Below are 18,282 nucleotides of genomic sequence, written 5' to 3' on the forward strand. Positions count from 1 at the left end.
CTGAGAGCAAATTGTCTAGCAGCAAGAGCCCGTCCTACACGATCCCCACAGAAAGAGAAACTAATGAGAACGGCAATATGAATGCACCGATTACTTATTTAAATGTCCTTCAAATGCACAGGATATCAAAGCTTGTTGTCTTGCAAGAGTAAAGAGTACACTTGTTTTGCTTTATTTCATAAAAGTTAGCTTCTAAAGAATTAATACCAAAAGCAAAATAAAATCTAAAGTCAAGGGTGAAGAAGATCGATAAATAGGATCTGGTTGTCTTTACAAACCTTGCCAGTAAATGTGGACTTCTCTTGACCTTCACCTCTAAGAGCAGAAAGTGCCAAGGAATTATTGGCTCGGAGCCGTTCTTCCTTGTGTGAATGCCCTCTGTTCTGTCCTAAATGGAACATTGGAACATATTGATCTGATTGAACTGCACAAAAACCCACAGTTGCCTTCTATCTTGAAAGCGCTATTCGAGTTTGAGAGTGTCTGTTTGGGGTGAAGGCAGTTTTTATTGAAATAATAGTAGCGATGCTACGTGCAAAAAAAATAAAAAAAACATGTCAGCATATAAAGTATACAGGTGTTTGTTTGTTTTTTTGCTGTCAGGTGGTGTAGTTACCAGAGTTGGGGAAAGTTAATTTTACTGCATTACAATATTGGGTTACTCCCCAAAAAAGTAACTAATTGCGTTGCTAAGTTACTTTTTATGGAAAATAATGTGTTACGTTACTTTTTCTCACCTGGGCTGGGCTTGATTGTTTGTTTTATTAATTAAAAAATAAACAAAAAAAGTTATATTTTTTGGCAAATGTAAAGGCCCTTTCACACCAAATCTGAAATCTACCAAATCTAATAAGCCATGCTGAAGGAAATACACATTCAAGCCTGTACAGTAGAGGACGCAGCTCAAACAAACCTTTTAGCTGTGTGTGCCATTCTGGATTGAAGAAGAATACGCCGGAGAAGAAAGTTCAACACTCTTCAAATGTGATGTTTACCTTAAGTCATTTGTGCTTATTAGTATGGTTGAATTTGATCAACAAAAGATAGCAGCAAAGACATTGGTTAATAAAGTGAGATTAAATACATAAAGTATATTTGTGTAATTTATCATATATTGCAGGTTTGTATTAAGATTGCATTTCACTTTTTGTATTAATTTTAAGGAATAATGTCATTTTTATGAGACAAGTAAATGCATGTTTAGAACTACAATTGTAGTCTAGAACTACAGTAAGCATCATGTTTACACGCCTCTGCTCTCACTCACGATTACTCTCAACATGGGGCAGGAGAGCTGTCAGTCACTGAAGGGAAAACAAAGTTACATGCTATATTGTTTTTAAACATTAACTGGTATTTTTAAATTGAAAAGTAATGTGTTACTTTACTAGTTGCTTGAAAAAAAAGTAATCTGATTATGTAACTCGCATTACTTGTGTTACCCCTCAACATTGGTAGGTACAGTATGGGACCATGCTAACTATAAAAACTAAGAAATATAATTCAGATCATTCATTTTTAATAAACACGGGACAGTTCACCCAAAAATGAAAATTTGCTGTTAATTTACTCACCCAAGACATATGAGTGACTTTTTTGTTCTTTTGTAGAACAGTAAATAAGTATTTGTGCAGAAACTGTGGTGGTGAATCATAAAATGCATATGCACTTTGAGAGTAAAAAAATATATATACAGGCAAAACAAAATGTATTACCATGTCTCATGCTGATACATTCAGGTCTTATGAAGTGAAACAATCGGTCTGTGCAAGAAACTGAACATTATTTACAACATTATTTACTTCCTCTGCAAACGTTCCTGAGCGCGTTCACGGAAGTCTGGAGCACGAGCGTCCTGACGCAATATGACTTCTGCTGACATTGCTGTCTTTCTACAGAAGAAAGAAAGTCAAAACGATTTGGATTTGGAATATATTTGGAAGGTTAGTAAATGATAACAGAATTGACATTTATGAGTGAAAATCCCTTTGAATTTACTGTAAAACAAACATTTATTTCATCTTGGTAATGCTGCACTGAACAATGCCGTCCGCTAAACGTGAATCAGAAGAAAAAACATTAAACTTGTATTTATAATACTAAGTATACTGTGTATTAAACTTTAACGTAAACGCATTTCCATCAATCCCCACGGTCAAATACCTGCTCTGAAGATCATGGATACAGAGGGAAATGCTTTTGATCATGCTGAGTCACCATTAAGATTGCATTCTTCAGTGTAATTGTAATGTGAGGGCCTCTAGTGGTTAGGGACTGAACAGGTTAATAGAGTTCAGCTTGACACATAACTTACGAGGTATTAGTGTCATATAGTCAAAGTGTCACCTTATACACTGTAACCATCTCATAAAGAGAGGATCAAACTCATTTAAACACTAATAATAGTAATAATGGAGAGCATTTTAAGACACTCGAGCACCTCAAGGATTTAAGAGAAAAAAAAATATAAATATATTACACTTTTGATTAGGGGCTGGTAAACATTCTGATATGAGTTTTTATTTCTTCTTTGGTATATAAATTTGCCTCATTTCAATTATTGTAGGCCTACAAAATCAAATATCACCTGTAAATAGCTGTGTGATGCCTTCTGAATATATCATCCTTTTGTATCTAAAACAGAAGTTTCCAAACCAGGATCCAGGGGTGCTGCAAGGAAAATTGTATTATTGAATTTTGTTTTTTACTCTGCTTTTTAAACACGGGAAACCTTGAAATCAATTTTATTTTAATTATATAATTTGATATAACATATAATGGTAACACACTCAAGAGGATCGTCATTTGGGCATCCTTGGCATGAAAAGGTTTTAAAGCCCCTGACATAACACTGGTGTTAGCAGGTGTATATGCAAATCAGTCGATGGCTGGGCGTGGCCTCGTTTCTTCAAGCGCCTCTTTTGACCATTCATACTTCAGGTAGGCGGTGCTTAGTACAAGGAGGGGCGTGTTCTGACTCTCAAACCGAAGTTGCGAGTCCATCGATGTAATGAAATCGTTACAAGTCCTACAATCCGGATAATCAGGCACTATTACTTAAAAAAAAACGAACCCATCTCAAAAGCAAAAGGGTCCAGTCGAGTTTATTGTTACAGGATGTGCTCTGGAACGAAGACGTGAGTGCGCGCGCTGGAGACGCAGACGCTGGACTGTCAATGCCCGGATTCTCTATTGATCATGCTAATGTATGGAGATATAACTTCTTAAAATAAGCAGAAATGTGGCCGGCTCGCTTTCTTCGCTTCTTCTGCCTCGTCTTCATAATTGTGGTGGTTCAGAGGAGCAACGGTCAGTCAGGTGAGTAATAGTACAAGTGCGTAAAGGGTCTTGGCAAGCTGCGCACTTGACCGGTGTGTGCGCTGCTGTTATCGACTACTTTGCTGCACTTAAACAACCGGAGATTGAAAGATTGTGAAGTGTATGCTTTAGGCACGGTGTATCCCCGCAGTCTTTATGATGACCAGAGGAGGAATCCATTGGAATCACACACACTTCAGGACTAAGTGCTGCACATAACATCTCTGTTTGTTTATACATTTCTCCCAGTGTTTTTTATTTTGTGATATTAGCGAATCAATAGTCTAATATATATCATGGCCTGAAACAGATCGACTATAACTTCTGTATTTGTAAGTAGCATACATATAATATTGTGTATGATAGTGACAGGTTTTCAAACCTGTCCTGGAGGAAACCCAGCATTGCACATTTTGTAAGTGTCCCTTATCTAACATCCCTGATTCAACTCTCATTATTAGAGACTGCAAGACCTGAAGTGGATATGTCAGATAAGGGAGACAGCATACCAATAGTCTCCAAATTTGTCACCAAATTCATGAGGTAATGTCAGGACACTGTGCAAATGTAAAAAAAAAAAAGTTTGGTGTCAAAATAGCGAAGCTTTGCTTGTTACAAACTTGTTTTGAGAGAGAGAGAGAGAGAGAGAGAGAGAGGGTGGGGGGGGGGGTGGGTGGGTGGGGGGGGATCTGGCCTATTCAGGGTCATAAGATTGTCTAAACAATTCAAAAGTTATAAGTAAAACCAGTAGTTGTCACTGATGCCCATTATATACCACATTTTGTTTCAAAAGCCCAAATCCTTGCAAATGTTATTTGTCACTAACTTCCTGTTTGGCAAGCTCCTGGCTAAATTTGATGATGTGTGACTCGTGAACATTTTTATAAATCAGATTTTATTGAATTTTGACTAGAATAGTGTGAAGGTGGTCTTGTGTGAATCTCATAATAACCCTAATATTTCTCTCTCTCTAATTGAGTGGATTATTTATTTATTTTCTAGACCAGTGTTGGATTAAAAGATGAAACCTAAATGCAAATGGACCTGTTGGTGGCGCTTGAGAGAATACGGTGAAAACACCACCAGGAATAGAAAGACCCTTTCCCGTTACTAAATTTCACAATATAGTTCAAGGGGCTGTCATAGACTCCCAGTCAGTTGAGAGTCTATTTTAATATATCGTTGCGCGTAAAGGCACTTGATGGAACGCAGCGCGGGAGCGCGCTCAGCGGAACGCGCATTTCCTGCGCGCTTGGCATCGCGCTCCAGACCCCTACGCTCTGTTCAAATAACTGCTCAGCATATTTCAGCATCCACACTGTGAGAAGTCAACTCAGCGTTGGCGGTGCATGAATTAAGTTCTGTTGTGCAGTGTAGGCTATGAACAAGGAGAAATGAGGATGGAGGTTATCATGACACAAATATCAGCGAGTGTTATGACGCAAAACGGTGCTCGTGTATCCAGAGAGGCATTCTTCCATATCTTACTGTTGGTTTATGTGTTTCTTATGATGAATATAACTTTTGGCTGTATGGATGAATCTCATCAAAACGGGTCCAGATCACAGTTTACACCAAAATCAATTGTGATGATAATATTTCCATCGTAATTAAGATTTCCCATTAAATTCTCATTTTGAGTTTCCCAATAGTAATTTTATCAGTGTATAAAGTAAAATATTGTAGTACAGTGTTTTTATGTAAATCTAAATATCTACTTTAATGATGTACAAGTATGTATGTGTTTTTGAAAAATGTTACGATAATATTTTTATTACAATAATATGACTTCTATAATTTATAAAATAACTTTTTTTTGTGATGATATGTGACCTCATGCTAGGTTTTGTGAGATTTACAACAATATGCACTCTAAGATATGCTGGTTCATTGTTTTAACCGGGTAAAATATGGACAAACCCAAATGTTGGATAAAAACTGCAATTTAAAAATTTGGTTTGTCCATATTTGACCCAAAATTGGGTTAAAACAACCCAGCATTTTTTAGAGTGTATGGGTGAAATGTTCTCAGATTTGTATTCTTCAGTCTGTATAGTTGAAACGAATAACATAATTTAATTAATTTTAATTCGTTGTTTGAGATACCTATTTAAATTGTGTTCAGACTGAGATCCTAAATGATTATTAATCATTCGGGATGATAACTCATTGATTATCACTGATTCTTTGAAAGATAAGGTCAGGGTCAATGTGAGTACATGGAAGATCACTGTATAGATCCAGAACATTTTTCACTGGAGGCTATTTGTGGAAGATAAATAAATAATTCCCCATGCAGGAAACTCTTCACAAATTATTTCAGGGTCATCAGGTTTCATATTTTTGATATGTTCCTTTATATCTAATTTCAGCTTCAGCGCACTGCTCCGTCTGCAGATAATGACACAAGATCTGACCCAGGCTGAGATGTGACATTTAAGTTCTAAAGGATATTGACTCGGGAATGCAGTCAAATTATTACTCAGCGTCAACTTGGATTAAGCTCCATTTGAGAGTCCCAATGAGTCCCCCAGTAATTAAGCTTGTCACTGATATGGTGTCTAGACATGAATATATTTTTATGAGCAGGAAATGTTGTTTGCAATTTTGACCAAGTATAATCCTCTTATTAATAATGTATTTGTCGTGGACTCATAACTTTAGATGACACTTGTTGCCCATGTCTTACAATACAGATAGGCTACATGTGTTGTAGTAATGTGGACGTTTAATGAGAAGCAGTACGACATTAATAATTAATAATGCACACATATTAATAATTGTTATTAAAAAAAATCAGAAATGCAAGTGAAAGATTAAAAATATTTAACATTATAATATCTTAAAATGTCACAGAACCTGTCAAAAACACATGCGGGTCAAATTCCGTTCCAAAATCAATAGAAAAAGACAGAAATTATATTATATTTTTAAACAACTTTTCTTAAATTAATCAAGGGTGCCTAATTAAATGTACTTGCTTCCAACTTTCTTTCTTTTCTTTTCTTTTAAAAAAATAATAATAATTAAGGATTGAATGTCACCTGGACATTTTATTATATTTTATTTTTTGTGAGAATGAGAATCACCCTCACAGTAAAATATATATATATAAATCTTGATATAAAGAGTCCTTTAAACTTTCTTTGGAATATTTACAGAGTAGACATTTCTTGAACACGGGGAGTAAACATATAAAGCTAATTACAATCTTTTGGGATTTGCCCCTTTTTTAGGGAATTTAAGAGTAGCTGAAAGAATGTTTGCCTAGCTTAAGGGTTTGTTCTTTTCCACCAGTTGGAATTGTTCTCTGAAAACAAAGGCCTGCTGGTTTCTGTGGTTGTGGCTTCTGTCCTTTTGCCTCTGAGACATCATCCCCCCCCTCCTTCATCCTTCTCTGTCACCTCACTGTCTCTCAGTCTTTCTCCATCCTCTCAGAACAGTTTGGCTCTGTGCCTCTCCGTCAGCTGTGATCCGTTACTTCCCATGCTAATGTGATCATTTATATAAACAACATCTGAAACTGAAGCAACAACTGCATCTAAAGACAAGGGCTAAGTTCAGCTTGGAATTTGGAAGGTTTCTCGATAACGCTTTAGTTTAGGGTCCAATTCTTAAAACGAATTGCTTATAGGATGCATATTACTAGGATATTGACTGTTTATTATTACTTACAAAGCACATATTAATGCCTTATTATGCATGACCATATTCTACATCCCTTAATCCACCCAATACTTAAATTGAACAACTACCTTACTAGCTTTTAAGAAGCAGTGATTAGGAGTTTATTGAGGCAATAGTCGTAGTTAATAGTTAGTTAATAGTGAGAATTGGATCCTAAACTAAAGTGTCACCGTAAACTACTACAATAACTGAAAACTCACCAGATTTTTCATGCATGAAGGATCTGTGGATAATTATATTTGGTGTAATTATGGGATGGACTGGATGTGTCATTGCCTAGCAACTAGCAGTTAAATTGGCAATATTCAAAACGTCAGCCCTGCTACCTTTTGGAAATGTCAAATGTGAGTCTCGCGTTGCCTCAAATTCTGCCATGATTTATTGTAGTAGTAGTAGTTGAAAATTTTCTTCTGATGAAACACTTCTAAGGATTAGAGAGTATATATTTTTTATATATGTCTAATGTCTATTTTGAGACCCCTTTGTTAAATGCTGGTCATGCTTACTTAGAATGATTTGCAATGAGTAAAGGTGAAATTGTTTAATGAGCATATTTGTCTACATTCTGAAAATATGCATAATTTCAGAAGGTGTCATGTAACTTGTGTTGGTGTCTACTTAATTTGACTAGCTTCTACTAAGAGACAGATGAATTAGCATCAAAATACTATTTTACTAGTTTTGGATGCATAAGATTTGATGCCAAAAAGCACAGATGCGGGAAGCGTTTTCTCCTCTCTTTTTAATGTTGAAGAGTCAATTAATTCTAACAATGCATGATTATATGGTTAGCTTGTTATTTGTATTGCATTTTTTTCCCTTCTGTTGTCATACCTGTGCGCCGTTTTTGTAACACGACTGACACAATCTCATGGCAATTGATAACTATTTTACGTTTTGGCGAAATGGTGGCTAATTCATGTGAATTCCTAAAATCCTATTCGTGTTTCAATCTGCTTACACCCATTGACGGAAATGTTGGTTTAAGAGTGGACTATCATGCTTACTTAAAAAAAAAAAATATATATATATATGTTTTCATTTGGTTCACATCGTATGATTTCATAAGAAAGAGTCACTTCATAATATACTTATCTTTTCCAGTGAAATGGGGTTGGTCGTGACTCACCAGATGAGAACCACTAGTCTTAACCTGAAAAGAGCAGAGAGTTTTATTGTGAGGTTTATTGTGAATTAGCTTGCCGTGCGGGTGGGAAACACTGGCTACTTTGTCCCTTTAAACTCTTCCTTGTGTGGCAGTGACCTGTAATAAAGCATGTGCTCGGAAATGGCAGCTGGGATGGGAGAAAGCGGTAAAGAGGGATCGAAGAGCGAAAACGGAAAAGAGCGATAAGCGATTGTACTCCACAAGATCTCTGTGTCTCCTTGGGTCCATCAACCCTCATGGCCTCACTTTCTTTACTCTGTTTAGGTGAGATAGAGGGCAGATGTCACATCCCAACCCTATAGAAATATCACTGCAGTTTCTCTCAGTGTAAAGGTTCATAAAACTTTTACTGAAAAGATGGGGTGATAGTGTGTCACCTTGGATTACTGGATCAAAGAAGACCTTGTGAGAAACTATCGTCGTTGCTTTATGTTCGCAGTGGAGAGCTCATCACTTATTTCACTCAGAGCAGTGAACGTTTTTGCTGAAAGAATATCAGTTGAACATTGCTGAATGGTGAGGCTTCACCTTAGAGTAGATGCTATATTTACTTAGATAATAACAATAGAAGATTTCTAAATTATGCTCTTTCAAATCATTTTTGTATTCATTTTAACACTCCTTTAGTTGAGTCTCTTTAATACAGGGGTCTACCGAAATGGTTCACTACCTATATATAGCTGTCCGCTGGTAGTCTTAGGGTTGGGCAATGAGTTATTGGACACCCTCTTACTATTTGAATTCATTTCTTATTTTATCTCTCTGGGATATCCAGCACTTGGATTGATGAGAATTGCATGTACCTGTTGGGAATGGCCTGTGCATTGCGAGAATGTAATATCACACACGTGAACAAATGAATGTTTCACAGAACTATAATAACCTGACTGAAGGCACTGACTGTGCCAGGGCTGCATGTATCATGTGACGGTATACATTTTAGAGCACAGTATATATGCGGTCTTTAAATTCAAGTGTTACATGTGAGATTGTTTGTTGTGAATTATCTTTTGGTTTGTGTCCAATTTCCAAGTATATAATGATATGAAGTGTGTTTCATTCACTGGATTATCCAATCATGAACACATAAGTAATTAATATACAACAGTTTTTGGTTGAAATGTACTGTACCTTTACGGTAATATACAATTAAGCACACATGATTTGATATATGATTTTGGTCATGCCGTTCACTCGTAGTCTGAACTTTGCATCCTCGCCATGTGGAGAAGAGACTGTACATATTAACTGGAAGGCATAGAAACAACCCGGAGCTCTGAAAGCGTTTTGCATTATCTTGTATGTGTCAGTAAAGTAGTTACTTAAAGTATAAGTATCTTCATCATAACTGCATAAAACATCTCAGGGTGTAAGACACTAAAGCGTCCACAAAATGATGTCCCTGATGGCTATCAGTTTGTATGAAAGTTGGCATTTACAGACTAGCATATCCTTTTGAAAATGCCACCAAAGTAGTGTACTTATACTGGCGTCTATAGCTGTGCAGAGATCAACGGTGTCCTTCTTCTGTTTTGAGAAATGTTTGAAAATGCCATTCTTACACTGGTATGTTTAAATGTGTTAGGTGACTTAATCTTTATTTATAATGTATGCATGTGTTATGTGTTACTTAATAATGTAATGGCTGCAGTCTTTAGCCTCCTTGTTAGAGCGCCTGACTCCCACGCCGGAGACCCAGGTTCTAGGCCCGCACAGAGCGGGGCAAGTAGGACCTGGGTAGGGGGCTACATATATATTTAAATTTGTGGTTAAACTAATAATAATAAGAAGAAATATACTGTCTGTCTGGATTTTAGAAGGATTCATCATTGAAGTAGTAATATGCCCAATTTATTGGGTAAATTATGTCAAGGTTCATCTTTATTTTACTTCAAATTGTAAAACACTTCTGTCTGTTTTGGTTTACTTTTCTTGATTTTGATCACTGCTTCTGTTGGTCTTAACAGAAGGAGAGGGTTAGAACATGCCTTCTGAAGACCTGCGGGGCTTTTAGGATAGAGAGGTTTAGAGTGTGCGGTTAATAACATCTTTCACACACCATCTGCGAATTGGATCAAGTCTTAAGGACTCTTTAGTGCAGGTTCATGCAGAAGAAGGCAAGAAGAGAAAATGAGGTGGGCAAAACAGAATTGAGAAGTTCCGAAACAACGTTGAATTTTAAACAAGCAACTCACTGAGAAGAGGTCAAGTCTTCAGACTTATTATTTTCTGCTGCTGGACGACAAAATGTCCAAAAAACTAATTAAAGGAGGGATTTGAGTCATATTTTGGGACAAATTATCATTCGAAATTCTTGTGATGGCCTCTTTTGACTTTGCAACCACCCAGAACACCTTAGCATAACGGCGGAAAGTTTTGCACAGCTAGCACCACATACATTTTCTTCTGAAAATGTAAACGCCATCTACATTATTATAGTCTGTTGCCTGGTCAAATTTTAGTAATAGTTCTGGTCACAGTCCAACACGTGTTCCCAAGGCAATGCATTCTTCATATGACAATGATAATAATGATAATGGTGATGATGATAGTTACTATTATGTCCTTTGTGTGTGTGTTGTGTGTGTGTGTGTGTGTGTGTGTGTGTGTGTGTGTGTGTGTGTGTGTGTGTGTGTGTGTGTGTGTGTGTGTGTGTGTGTGCGTGCGTGCGTGTGTGCGTGCGTGTGTGTGTGTGCGCGCTCTTAGGTTCAATTTGCTGCAGTGATATTTATTAAAACATGATATTATTAGAAAGCAGTGTAAATACCCGTACAGAACAGTCCACACTGAAACTGCCTTCCTAATTAGGCGAATTAGCCAGAGATCAAAAAGGAAAATTAGTAGCACAGCGCCACATGTTTTTTGCCGAAGTAGCCTGTGCTCATTTGCATGACAACACATGTTGGCTGCTCATTATGGACAGCCCTGACAATATGTTCCCTGATTGGACAGATTGCTCATCAGGAGGATCCAGTTCTTGCTAGCACACCTGGGACCCAGAAGCATTTTAACTATGCCTTTCAGCATTCAGGAAGAAAACACGCACATTCTGTGATCTTAAACACACTCGCACATTCATGCAAACCCTCATAAGTATATGTGTGCAAGGTCAAGAAGACATGCACACAAATATAGAATGACCTTTAATACGTACACACACACAGAGCTCTTTGTGCTGGCTGGTTTGAGCCTTAATTAAATAGAGAATTATATTTTTCTCTACGGTGCGACACTTGGGTTCCGAAAGTAAAAATCACATTCATTTTCTCCAAAGAAATAAACGTATCCTGAGCTCTGATATTAAAGGGATAGTTCACCCAAAAATTAAAATTGAGTCATCATTTACTCACCCTCTAGTTGTTCTGAACATGCATGAATTTCTTTCTTCTGCTGTACACAAAAGAAGATATTTTGAAGAATAATGGTAACCAAACAGTTGATAAGCACCATTAACTTTCATAATATATATATGTACAGTATATATATATATATATATATATATATATATATATATATATATATATCCATACTGGAAGTCAACGGGGCCCATCAACTGTTTGGATGCTGACATTCTTCAAAATATATTCTTTTTTGTTCAGCAGAAGAAATAAACTCATACAGGTTTGGAACAACTTGAGGGTGAGTACATTTTGACATTTTTTTTTCATTTTTGGGTAAACTATCTCTTTAAGCGATATTGATAAGCTTCTGTAGATTGCATAAAGGCCCGGTCATACTTCATTTACCGCGTTCCGCTCCGTCTCACACACACTTGAGTGTGCAAACCTTTCAAAGTAAACTCCCTTGACCATGAGCATGGAAAGACTAATCGCACTATCTAGTGGACTTTGTTTTCAAGCGCTCAAGTAAGTCGCACATGCTCTGTTTTACGTGAACCGTCCACGCGGACACACAAACTGGGCTGCGGGCGGGCGTCTGCGGACCCTCCTGATAAGAAAAGTGATGTCATGTGGATAGTGCACGGACTGATCCGGAACGTGGAAAGCCGAAGTATACTTTGGGCTTAAAGGATTAGTTCACTTTCAAAAAAATGTTTTGCTGCTAATTTACTAGCTTCGATGTCATCCAAGATGTCCATATCTTTCTTTCTTCAGTCGAAAATAAATTTAAGTTTTTGAGGAAAACATTCCAGGATTTTTCTACACAGAATGGACTTCAATGGCAACCATCTATCCCTATGCTCAAAAGAAGGTTCAAATGTCCGTCTCAATGCAGCTTCAAAGTCTCTACACGATCCCAGTCGAGAAATAAGGGTCTTATCTAGCGAAATCATCGATTATTTTAAAAAAATTTTTTAAATGTGTATACTTTTTAACCACAATTGTTCATCTTGTGCTGGTCTGCGAAGCGCCATGTATTACAGTATGTCATCACGTTGGAAAGGTCACAAGAAAAAAAAAATGAAAACAAAGATGTCGGACGATTTTGAAGTTGGAGTAAAAAATGTTTTTCGCCCTTCCCTACTTTTTTGAACCGGAGTACACAGACAAATAACTTAGATAGATGACGTGAACGTGACCTTTCCAACGTGATTACGATATGCGTGGCACGTCGCAGACCAGCACAAGATGAACAATTGTGGTTAAAAAGTATAAACATTCTTATTTTTTTTTAGAAAATGACCGATCGTTTCGCTAGATAAGACCCTTACTTCTCGAATGGGATCGTGTAGAGACTTTGAAGCTGCATTGAGACGGACATTTGAACCTTCTTTTAAAGGGATAGATGGTTGCCATTGAAGTCCATTCTGTGTAGAAAAATCCTGGAATGTTTTCCTCAAAAACCTAAAAAAAATTTCGACTGAAGAAAGAAAGACATTGATATCTTGGATGACATCGGGGTGAGTGAATTATCAGCAAACATTTTTTTAAAAAGTGAACTAATCCTTTAAGGCAGTGTGTTTTCATTGTTATGGTGTTAAATGGCTACATGCCTACATCCCCTAAAAGTAGTTACTGTTTCCATGGAAATAAAAAAAAAAGAAGTCTAGAAAATGAATGGGAAAAATTCTTCCGGATGCAAGGTCTCTGTTGTGTTCTGTTGTGTCGTGGCAGGCCTGACTTGCCCAGTTTTCATCACACACAGAGTTCTGAGCCACGGTGCTCTTTTATAGTCCTATATTTCCCCAGCGCCAGTCAATTAACATTAAATCCCAATTTTTCAATTAATACTAGAGCGATTAATGGTCTCGCAGGCACGCTGATGTCTTACACGCTGGTTTATGCCTTATGTGGCCTGAGATCCAGCCGCTGTGAGCTCAGTCGAGTCGTACTCTGGCCTGTCTGTCACGTTGGCTGGGAAAAGAGCTGTTCTTTGTGAAATGAAAGTGTCCAGCCGGATGTGATGCTCAATTCATCAGCTCCAGCCCGGGCCGGTTTGATAAATGACAGGGATGCTCTCCTCCATCGCATGCGCACACACAATGGCACAGTCTTAGCCATGATTGTATGATTGTTCTCCTGATGTGTCAACCGTGCGATTGTGTGAAGACATTGTGTGAAGACATTTTAGGGCACAAAGGCGTGTAAATAAACTGACATTAAGTTTTAGTTTAATATTTGATAAATATATATACTGTATACCTGTATATGTGTGTTTGTGATTTGAAATATCATCTTTTTTACATAATGCACCAAATGTACATAGATAATAGATGAGGAAAAAGTATTGTATTTCTACTTTTATGACAACTTTTTTATATTAACATGTATTTTGTGCAATACGGAGACAGTATCACATACTCTGTCTTACAGCTTTGGAATTTGGCATTTAGGGAAAAGTTTTCATCCCATGAGAGACACTTTTAGAGCAGTTTAATCATTCAACTAAAAAGTATTTCAGCAATTTTGAGTTTCATACCATTCGTGGAGTCGTGCATCTTCCTGGCACTTTGGGAAATCTAACTAAAGTCAGACCTTATGATGAATCTGCCATTTTTTAATAGCATATTCTCACATATTATGAAAGTTTTTAAAGTCGTCTTTCAGCTGCAAAGAAAAGTTCAGCTGTCATTATCGACACAAAGTAATGTTACTGCACTAGTAAACCACACATTACAATATAGTCAGCTATTGTCAGTCAATCACACAAAATGAGACATTTGATCTATAATGAATAACATTTCTTAGTATTATCAATTTTGAAACAGTTGTTCTGCTTTTTTTTCTGGATTATTTGATACATATTAAGGTTTTCTTTTTAACTGTGAAAGTAGTTAGTGTAAAAAAAATATTTCATTAATTATTGCTGAATAAAAGTATTAAATTATTATTTAAAAAAAAATAAAAAATACTGACCCCAAACTTTTGAACTGTGTATTGTGTTTATCACCATGCTGCCAAGACCACAATATAGATGACCTCATTTTCTGAATGCCATTTTTTTTTGTGTGTTTTAATGATAGAACGACAGATAATTTGGAGAGGTCAATGAAGCAGCAAACGGTATTAACTTCATGTTATGAATTATATTCTCTGGAATATATTATAATATAACTCTCTGTTGGCAAGAAGCATTCAGTATTGGCAGTATCACAGTGTATTACTTCTGCTATCCGTTATAGTTCTCTGTCAAGTAACCTCAGTTTTGTCTTCACCTTGTAATCATGTTAACCTCAGCTCTGGGTTTCAGGCAGAGGGAGGTGTGTGTGAGGTTAGGCTGACTCTTTAACAAACGCAAAGATAGAAAGTTACCCTTGACCTCTGAACAAACTGACAATGTGCCATTTCGGTATCCTTGCCTTCTACTGGCTTCATAACTTAGAAAAATATTTTTATTATTATTAACCAAATCAACATGGATACAAATAATTCCAATATAATAATAATAATAATAATAATTATTATTATTATTATTATTTTCATTATTATTAATGTTGTTTTTATTATTATTATTATTATTATTCATGTTGTTTTTATTATTATTATTAACGTTGTTTTTATTATTATTATTATTAATGTTGTTTTTATTATTAATCATTATTATCATTATTATTAATATTGTTTTTATTATTATTAGTATCATTATTATCATTATTATTAATGTTGTTTTTACTATTATTGAAATTATTGATTTAACATTATTGTTATTATTGAAATTATTTTAATATTGTTATTTTTTCATTGAAATTATTTTATTTCGTATTAATCATGTTAATTTTAACAACCATAATAATACTAATAATAATGTTATTATTATTTTCATTATACAAATGTATTGCATATATCTATATTTGCTGAGAAAAAAAATATATAAATATATAATATATAAATTTATTTATTTTTTGATAATACATTCAATAATTTGAGTAACACTTGTATTGAACTGACAACCCAATAAATAAATGAAGAGCTTCTTTAAATGTTCTTCGAAACAATTGTTTGCTTGTTTTTTCAGTTTTTCTTTCTACTATACAATACTGTTGTGTCTGTCCACATTATTTTACTATTAGCATAAAGCACATTGCTGATCTCTCACAGTGACGAGTTCTCTTTATTAGTTTTTCAAGCTCAATCCTTGACTATGTTGCTGTTATCATGAAAGCAGCAGCCACACTTTGTGCAGCATTGCTTTGTAAAGCGCTGCGAGTCTTATGAACTCTGTCTGATATAGCACATCTTACAATCAAAACAAACACATTTTTCCCGTTTCCACATTTGAACCGTAAAAAGCCCAAGCAGCTCATTTATATCTTTGATGGAGTGCTTTGATTCCTTGTGTTGTTTTGAGTGCAAAATCATTTTATTTTATTTCAATGTATTACTTAATGATTCCCTGCCCAAATGCATTTCCTGTTTCAAACTTTCATACACTATTTTGATTTACATCAGTATTAGTCAATGAGGTTTACAATAACACAGAAAGAAAGAGCTGTCCATTAGGATTTCCATATCCGACCTGCCGTCAAATTAAACGTATGTTTTTCTGGTGTAGTTATGACTTTTACCAGCAGGGGCAAAATGTACCATGCCAGCCAGGCAAACTTTGACCCCTTGATATTAGCATGCATCAAACACACTTTGAAAGGTGACACAAATAGGACTGATGCTAAAGTAGCGTCTCTGTTTGTTAACTCTAATCGAATGGCCGCTCGCTGTGCTGAATGCCACAAGCATTAGCTGGAGTTCCTAATTGGCCCAGCGTCGGCTAATTGCACACTCCGCTGGGAGGCAGAGCTGCTGATCTCAATACGAGTAAACAAGCGCTAGCATTCCTCTAACAGTCATGTTTTAATTAGAGGAAAGTCCAACGCATGTGCTGACAGAGCATGTTTGAGAGGGACTGCAAAACAAAAGGGCCAGAGAACAAGGCTATCTCTGACGGCCAGCTCACTCCATGCACATTAGCGCATTCTTGCTGATGGAGTTAGCATGCAAACATTAGCCAATCACATCCCAATTTGCCTGGTTTGTTTGAGTTTCAGCCATGCTTCTCTAGATGATTTACCTCGACAAAATATTACTATAAACATTTACAATAGCAAAACCTTGGTGAATTCAGTATATTCTATTTAATAAATTAATACATTTTATTTCTGAAATGTTATTCCACTTGATTAATATCCATATTTACACAATATTTAAAATGAAGTAGAAATATTTCAATAGAAATTGTAAATTATCCATTGGCAAGATTTAATCACCCGAGAGAGGGCATGTTTCAGGGCAATTGACCAGAAAACAATTTGTACAATTAAGCAGGCTATAAATTTTCTGTGAAGTGTTTTTTAGTGTCACCTTCAATATTTTATTTATGAATATGGTCAATCAGTACCATTAAGTTTGGAGTGGGTACGTTTTTGAAAGAAGTCTCTTATGCTCACCAAAAATGTGTTTATTTGATCAAACATAGAATAAAAATAGTAATATTGTGAATGATTTTTGCCATTTAAAATGTGTTCTATTGTAATATATTAAAACATTTAATTTATTCCTGTGATGTAAAGCTGAATTTTCAGCATCATTATTCCAGTCTTCAGTGTCACATGATCCTTCAGAAATCATTCTAATATGCTGAGTTGCTGCTCAAGATTAGTATTATTATTATTATACTGTAATACTATAAACACCTGTTTATACTGTGATGCTATAAACACCATACTACTGACACCAAAACTTTTAAATGGTAAATCAAAGTAATGTGGTTTTAACATGTAATACAATTGTTAAACTGAACCAACGCCAGTAGTTTTTTTGTTTCATTCTCACTCTGCTTCTGTGTTAAGATACTCATCTTCAGCATCGACTGTCATGTTGTAAAGGTACTTGGAGAAATAAATTGAGTGAGACAGAGAGAGATGCTTTCTTATTATTCTCTGCTAGTTCCTCCTCCCACCTGGCAGCGGCTGAGTTTCCCATTAACCTGCATGTTGCTCAGGAGCTCTTAAATCTCTCCTCGGCACTAGCTGTGAAATACTTTTAATCTTTTCTCCTGCTCCATTGTTCAAGAATGATATGCTCTAGTACTAAAGCTCTGTTTTCGGTTGAATTTGCTTGTCAACATTTAAACTGGCTATTTTCTCAATCTCTTTTTCTTCATTTCTCAGTATTCCAAATAAAAATGATCCCATGATTTACTCACTCCGAAGCCTTTCAGTAGGTGTATATGACATTCTTCTTTCAGACGAATACAATCGGAGTTATATAAAAAGATGTCCTGGCTCTTCCAAGCTGTATAATGGCAGTGAATGGGCACCATTTTTTGAAGTCCATTCAAGTGCATCTATCCATCATAAAAGTGTCCCAAACGGCTCCGATGGGTTAATAAAGGCCTTGTGAAGCGAAGCGTTGCGTTCTTGTAAGAAACATTTCTATATTTAAAACTTTATCAACTAAAATAACTAGTTTCCGGCAGATGGCCTACGCAGGTCGACTTACGCCAAAAGAGTAACACTTGGCGATGTATAGGATATAGGATGTAGGAGTAGCGTAAGCTTTGACGCCTCTCGCGGTTGAGCAAAAAGGGCTGAGCAACCACGTTCGTCATTACGTTGTGCCTCAACTTCAAGGGTTACTCTTTCGCTGGAAGAAAAATTTAGTATATACCTTTTATACATAGGATCATTTTCATTATTGGGTGAACTATCCCTT

At 36.1% G+C, this 18,282-nt stretch overlaps 1 protein-coding gene across 1 annotated transcript in view; it reads left to right on the plus strand.

The window, feature by feature from the left end:
- The first annotated feature begins 2,965 nt into the window (after positions 1-2,965).
- The window catches only part of LOC307000062 (receptor tyrosine-protein kinase erbB-4-like), a 169,670-nt gene continuing 154,353 nt past the window's right edge, over positions 2,966-18,282 (plus strand). Inside the window, exon 1 of the mRNA XM_079615300.1 lies at positions 2,966-3,318. Coding sequence (XP_079471426.1) covers positions 3,240-3,318 — 79 coding nt within the window. The 5' untranslated portion in view covers positions 2,966-3,239. The remainder of the gene's footprint in view (positions 3,319-18,282) is intronic.

The sequence above is a fragment of the Phoxinus phoxinus genome (assembly GCF_949152265.1).
Source record: "Phoxinus phoxinus genome assembly, chromosome: 6".
NCBI classification, from domain to species: domain Eukaryota; kingdom Metazoa; phylum Chordata; class Actinopteri; order Cypriniformes; family Leuciscidae; genus Phoxinus; species Phoxinus phoxinus.